This window comes from Haliaeetus leucocephalus, unplaced genomic scaffold, assembly GCF_000737465.1.
Source record: "Haliaeetus leucocephalus isolate CR32 unplaced genomic scaffold, Haliaeetus_leucocephalus-4.0 Scaffold849, whole genome shotgun sequence".
NCBI classification, from domain to species: domain Eukaryota; kingdom Metazoa; phylum Chordata; class Aves; order Accipitriformes; family Accipitridae; genus Haliaeetus; species Haliaeetus leucocephalus.
The window spans coordinates 4,108,150-4,115,292 of NW_010973285.1; the positions used below are offsets into that span (position 1 = coordinate 4,108,150).

Below are 7,143 nucleotides of genomic sequence, written 5' to 3' on the forward strand. Positions count from 1 at the left end.
AAAACCACAATACTTAAATGCCATCTAGTGGTAAAAGCTACTTTCTTTTTACATTTCTGCTTTACCGAGAAACACAACTGGTAAAGGCACGCTGTGCAAAGTCATGGTTAGACCTGTTTGGATTTTTTGCGTTTCCTTCACATTCTTATCCTTGAATGTCATAAGGTCAGAAGCACCAGGAATATTGGAAATACATTCACAGGACTTAAGCTCTGCAGTGCTGTGTACTGTGGTGTCTCACTTTCAAGTGCCTCAACATGGGAGGAGGATCCCTAGTTGCAAACGAGGAGACTGTTCTTGCAGTAGGACAACAGGTGCGTCTCCTACATGCAGTACGTCTACATGTCAACCCAGAAGCCTCAGGATGCTGGGAGGGGAGATGGCTACACATTATGCAGGAAGAAAATGAATGTCACATGCAGAAACTTTAAAGCCAAGATATGCTTTATGGTATCTTAAAACTGGTTCAAAGGTGCTGCAAGACTGTAGCAAGCAGTGCCAAGCAAAACACCAAGATGTAGTTCACTGATTCTATTTAAAAACCCTGTGCTGGCTCAAAACAAGCTGTCAACATTGGCTAAAACAGTCTGCATAGCATGAATTCCAATTAAAATTACTGACTTCTTGGTGGTACCTTGCAGCCTTTTGCAAACACTTCCTGGTCCGACTTGACAAAAAGCCTGTGCCCCAATGTCCTCAGTACCTACCAGAAGAGAGATCACAGACCAGCTGCCTCCTGTTTGAATACACAGTGTTTTGGGGCTGCATTTCTGCAGAAACACTCCTCGTGTCTCTGAAAGGATGCTGCTGGGACCCCTGGCCAGCCCAAGACCAGATCAAGGCTGGGCCACTTTGCTGCCCAAACTTTGAGGAACCGGATGGAGTCCTCTGGCATGACACAGACATACTGTTCTCCTGTACTTTCAAATCCACATTACAGAAGAGGAGCCTTTAATCCATCCCCAGGCAATTTGCCTCCTCCAAAGCAGCGCCATGGCAAGAGGTAGGCAATATGATCCCAGTGGATGCACTAAGGTCAAGCACCTATTCTCCAAGCAGTGCCACTCTAGCCAATGCCCCCACCATTAAGAAAGCTTAGGACAACACCAGAGAGACTAGATCAGGTTTAGAGGTGTCTATTTTTCAAGCAATGTACATGCATATGAAAAGGAGGGTGGTGGGAGAGCAGAACAAGCCCGTCTCTGGATTCCCTGCTGAAAAGAGCTGCAGCCTGATCTGCTGCAACTGGTTTTCTTTTTCATTTCTTTTCCCTGTAGTTGAGTTTTCTTTAAGACATATGCATAGGTGGTGGCATGTGCAGTAGTGTTACTATTACTAAAATAGGTTGTCCAGGCACTGAACTTGGCATATGTCATTGCCTGATCAAATGTGATACACTGATGAAAGGATCATTAAGCTCCAGGAAGACTTCTGAGGATTTCCCTGTGAAAAGGCAGAGCTCAAGGCATGTTACCACCACCTGAACAACATTTTGGAGAATCTCCATGTCATTGCAAGGCTAGAAACAAGTATCAGTCAGGCCGTCATCACCACTTCCTAAGAAACCCCAAACCAGAAAAGAGCAGCCAGAGGTCTACCCCCAAATCTGCAACACAGTGGAGCTGGCTCCAGCAACCCACATGGAGAAGATGCACAAGGATACAGGATAACGAGCACCAAGCCTACAAATTGTATGAAATTAGGAATCGCTATGTTTAAGCTCACTTTTACGACAGAGAACAGTTGCATTGCCATACACGTGAAATCACATTCACAGAAGCCTTTAACATCTCAGAGGTGGGACAAAGCAATTGCCTCAGTCAAAAGAGGCACTTTTGATGAGGCACATGACCCTCTACTGAAACACCAAGCAAAAGCATAGAGACCCATTTCGCTTCAGAGATTCCCTCACTTTCTTAATCCAAAGCAGCGCAGGGCACAGTCAGGGCAGCTAATTTGATGTTACACAGAAAGTGACAGCTACTGCAGGCAAGCAGGCTGTATCTGGATGAGTGAACAGAACAGTGTGGAGGGACAGAAAGCTGAGCAAAGCAGCCAAGCTGTGAGGGAGCAGTGGGAGTCCATGGTTCACTGGCAAAGGCAAACTGTATGAGACATGCAGTGGCAGACAGCAAGAGAGGGCCAAGCAGGTCCATTTTCAAAACTCACTGTAGAGGAAGATGGAAATGCCCTAATGATTTGCTGCTGTAAAAGGACTGTGGTTTGACCAGGCCATGAAGACTGTGATAGCAAAGATGGCTTCAAGCTCTCCTTCACCTCCTTCATCTCTTTGTGCTGTCCCTCAGGAGAAGGAGGAACTTGGAAAGGAGGAAACTGGAAACAGTCACAGATGAGGACCACATCCTCTGCAGGGTAGTAGAATGAGGGAGCGGGGAGAGCAACCCCGGAGCCATGCATGCTGGGCTGGCACATGCCCCTGCAACTCTTGGTTGTTCCTGCATGGTATCAGCCTGGGGAAAGAATAGGCAGATAGACCTCTGTGTCTTCACCCTTCCTGCCCCTCCAGGCCCTCCCTGCAGGTTTTGGGCTCCTGTATTTCGCTCACGCAGCATGCACAGTGGCATTTTCCTTCATGCAGATTTGGGGTTGTGATAGCTGTGTGCCCTTTGTGTCATGGTTTAAGCCCAGCCAGCAACAAAGCATGACAAAGTTGCTCGCTCACTCCTTCCCGCTCCAGCCCCGGTGGGCTGAGGAGGAGAAAATATAAAGAAATGCTCATGGGTCAAGACAAGAACTGGGAGGGATCACTCACCACTTATGGTCAAGGGCAAAAGACAGACTCAACTCAGGGAAAAAACAAAATCAATTTACTACCAATCAAATCAAAACAAGGATAATGAGAAATAAAACCAAATCTTAAAACACCTTCCCCCCATGCCCCCCTCCTCTCTGGCTCAACTCCACTCCCAATTTTCTCTACCTTCTCCCCCACAGCGACACAGGGGGATGGGGAACGGAGGCTGTGGTCAGTTCATCACACCTTGTCTCTGCCGCTCCTTCCTCCTCAGGGGGAGGACTCCTCACTCTTTCCCTGCTGCAGCATGGGGTCCCTCCCATGAGAGACAGTCCTTCACAAACTTCTCCAGCATGGGTCCTTCCCACAGGCTGCAGATCTTCACGAACTTCTCTGGCATGGGTCCTTCCCGTGGGCCGATCTTCAGTCACAGACTGCTCCAGCACGGGCTTTCCCATGGAGTCACAACCATCTTGGGGGGCATCCCCCTGCTCTGGCATGGGCTGCTCTATGGGCTGCAGGTGGGCATCTGCTCCCCCGCTCCCCTCCATGGGTTGGGGGGTGAGACAGCAGGCTGTCCCCATGGGCTGCATGGGCATCCCCTCCTCCGATGCATCTCCTCCCCCTCCTTCTTCTTCACTGACCTTTGTATCTGCATAGGTGTTTCTCTCACATTCCAATCTTCTCCCCTGCTGCAGGTTCCCCTTCTTAAATCTGTTCTCCCAGAGGTGCTACCACTGTCGCTGATTGGCTTGGCCTTGGCCAGCAGCAGGGCCCTCTTGGAGCTTGGGAAGCTTCTAGCAGCTTCTCACAGGAGTCACCCCTGCAGCCCTTCCCTGGCTACCAAAACCCCACCACACAAACCCAAAACAGATGGCAAACTCACCTGTGACTAAAGTCTTCCGCTCCCTTTAATACAGAAAGTGCAGGAACCAGGCACCTGTTTTCTGTTTAGCTGGACTGGGATGCCACCTACATTTGCAAGTGTAACTACCCCATCCCAGAGGAGCAAGGGGTATGGACCAGGCAGCTGCAACAGCAGCTCCTCAGTCCATGTCAAGAGCCCACCAAGAACATGAGCAGCAAAGGGGCACATTCAGAGGCACTGACAGATTGGCTTTATCATGAGATCAAAGAAGAGCAGAACTGAGACCTTAGACCCGTGGCTAAACCATTCACCCATTAAGAGATCTGTCTGCAAGTTGGTTGCTTGTGGTGACTGCTGCCACCTCCTTCTTCTTCAGACAATGCCACTGCACACAGATGCAAATCACACTCTGCATACCCCACTCCTCCACCTGGTATGCTGCTATTCCCATCTGCTGCTTCCTGAAAGCAAGGCACAGTGTAACAATAGCCTGTGGTGACAGCCAAGGCACCCCAACATGTTTCCACAGCTGGCAGTGGTGTGCATCTCCTCCATCCCTTCCATTTTCATCCACTGCAAACCTTTAGGAATACACACTACTTGAAGTGCTGGCATAATTTTTAATCCTCTTTTCACTGCTTAAGCTTTATAATCCATTATTTTTACAATTAAATATATGACTTGCACATCAACGGCCTGAGATGAGGCCAATCTTTTAATAAGAAGATAGTGTGATTCCCTGAACTTAATACAACCCAATACAAGACAGTGGATGAAATCTCTGTTTTTTCAGAAAGTATCTTCCTCCAGCTCAGGTCCTTTTTTACTTATACACATTAAGTGAAACCATCTTGGTACAAACAAAAGCATTACCTGAAATGAAACACTAATTCTCAGCCAATAAGACATACCTTTCTGATGGGAAACGATGGAGGTGCAAAACTGAGGTCTGAAATTGTGGTTTTTGTTTTAACATCTCTCAGGACCTACAGTCCACACTAGAGCTTTATCCTCTTTTACAAAATGCTTTAAGGACTGTCGTGGTTTAACCCCAGCCAGCAACTAAGCACCACGCAGCCGCTCACTCGCTCCCCCCCATCCAGTGGGATGGGGGAGAAAATAGGGAAAAAGAAGTAAAACTCGTGGGTTGAGATAAGAACGGTTTAATAGAACAGAAAAGAAGAAACTAATAATGATAATGATAACACTAATAAAATGACAACAGTAGTAATAAAAGGATTGGAATGTACAAATGATGCGCAGGGCAATTGCTCACCACCCGCTGACCGACCCCCAGCCAGTCCCCGAGCGGCGATTCCCCGCCCCCACCTCCCAGTTCCTAAACTAGATGGGACGTCCCATGGTATGGAATACACTGTTGGCCAGTTTGGGTCAGGTGCCCTGGCTGTGTCCCATGCCAACTTCTTGTGCCCCTCCAGCTTTCTCGATGGCTGGGCATGAGAAGTTGAAAAACCCTTGACTTAGACTAAACACTACTGAGCAACAACTGAAAACATCAGTGTTATCAACATTCTTCACATACTGAACTCAAAACATAGCACTGTACCAGCTACTAGGAAGACAGTTAACTCTATCCCAGCTGAAACCAGGACAAAGACGACAAGCTACATATGTTTTTTGCCCATTTCCTTTTAGTTAGAATATGAATAGATGTAGATTTGCCTCTTGCCTGCTCACGTAGGCCACCATCTGGAGTTTACGCCTTTGGTTCTGTCAGTTTCTGGTCAGAATGGTACTTAATGAGCTGCATATGAGTGCGAGACCTGATTGCCTTTGCAGTAAAAAGTAGTGTTCATGCTAAAATAACAGTGCAACATACTGTGATTTACAAGTTCACATGTCTTTGGGCTTATTATTTATTGGAAATGGGTCATTATTTCAGTGTCTGCAAGAAGTAAGTGAATAAAGGTAACACTACCTCAGCTTCTAACTCATAGACTGAAAGTGTTGTATTATCTGCTCTCCACAAGAGCTACACATGGTTCAGGCTTGCTTGTGTTGATTGAGGTCTAACCTGAAACCTATTGTAGTCCTATGTTGCTACCAAGCTTTAGTAAGTAATGGCATGAGGCCATTGTGCCTACATAGAAGTGCCTAGATAGATTTCAGAAGTGCCTAGATAGATTGCAGTGGCAAAAATAGTCACTAATTTGATGCTGAGACAAAAGTTCTACAGGCAGTAAGCCACCCCCTTGTATTCAGCAGCCAAAAAGCAGGCCCCAGAAGCATGGCTACAACTGTGTGGCCTGCACCATGACACACTGCAAACTTTAAAACCCTCATCTCTTTGGAGACTCCTTCAGCATAGCAAGAACCAGCAGTCAAGGAAAGGCCAAAATAAGAGAAAAGGTTATATGACATATCACCATATATGAAACATATATATATGAAATACCTATATACATATATATGGAATGTATACATTACTTCAAGTAGTCACGCGAACACTTCCTCTAAAGGCGGTGCGTTATTCAGGACACATCTGCCAGCAGGAGTAGAAGTCCATGTGTGCAACACATTCACTATTGTCAGGTCTAAAAACTATTAGGCGATGACCTGCTGTGATGTACTTCTTGTTTCTGGAACAAGACGCAAAACTGACAAAGGATACCACATTTACAGTTTGTTAACAACTGAGAAGCATTGTGCTCATCAGAGACAAAGCACACTTAGGAAACAGAAGCCTGCAAGGTGAAGGTTTGAAAATTATAATATTGAGATGGGGCTGCAGGGAAAACCCAAGAACCCTCTGCAGCTGCCTCTAGAGATCCCAGCAACAGAAATTTATACAGGACTGCAACACTGCAATTCTCAGCACAGATTTAACATAGTAGCCTTGAACTCTGCTCCGACAGCTACAATGGCAATACTCTCCAGACATTGCAATTTCTACCCAGGATATGAAGTGGTTTGTCACAGTATGGGCTAAGAAATCTCAAGTGAAAACAACCCTCCCCCCCCCCAAAAAAAAAATAAACCAAGCAAAACCACACCGTACTTCTGTGGAATAGCATACATGCTAGAATTACTTTTCACTCTATCGTGTGTCATAGGTGAAACCTTGTAGTAGGCCCCCAGCAAACAGCTCTCCCTGGCGCGACCAAGCGCAGATGCCAGCTGAGGCCGCTAGCAGACTTCGAGCACTTCCAGCCCCAAAACAGCCCCCTGCAGGCCCTGACCTTAACACCCCAGTTCTCTTTGGGGGTTTCGAGTACACCCCCCAGCGTCTCTCCGACGCTGCCTCGAGCCGCCCTACCCCCAGATGAGGATTCACAACCCTCCTCAGAGTTTCCCGCCCGCAGCTGGCTTTAGCGGACCTGGGCCCCGCCCGCCCCAGCACGTCGCCTGGCAACCGCAAGCTGGTTCCCGGGCGCATGCGCACTCCCCCCCGGCCAGTCACTTCCGGCTTCTCCTGGTGCCTTCCGGGTTGCGCAGGGTTCCCGCCGCGCGCCGCGGGGAAACTTTACCTGCTGCGGCGGCGCCGCTGGGCGAAGCGCGC

General features: G+C 47.8%; 1 protein-coding gene across 1 annotated transcript in view; it reads left to right on the plus strand.

Moving 5' to 3' along the window:
* Nucleotides 1–257: 257 nt before the first annotated feature.
* AGGF1 (angiogenic factor with G patch and FHA domains 1) overlaps nt 258–7,143 on the plus strand; it is a 34,950-nt gene continuing 28,064 nt past the window's right edge. Inside the window, exon 1 of the mRNA XM_010582874.1 lies at nt 258–314. Within this exon, the coding sequence (XP_010581176.1) occupies nt 258–314 (57 nt within the window). The remainder of the gene's footprint in view (nt 315–7,143) is intronic.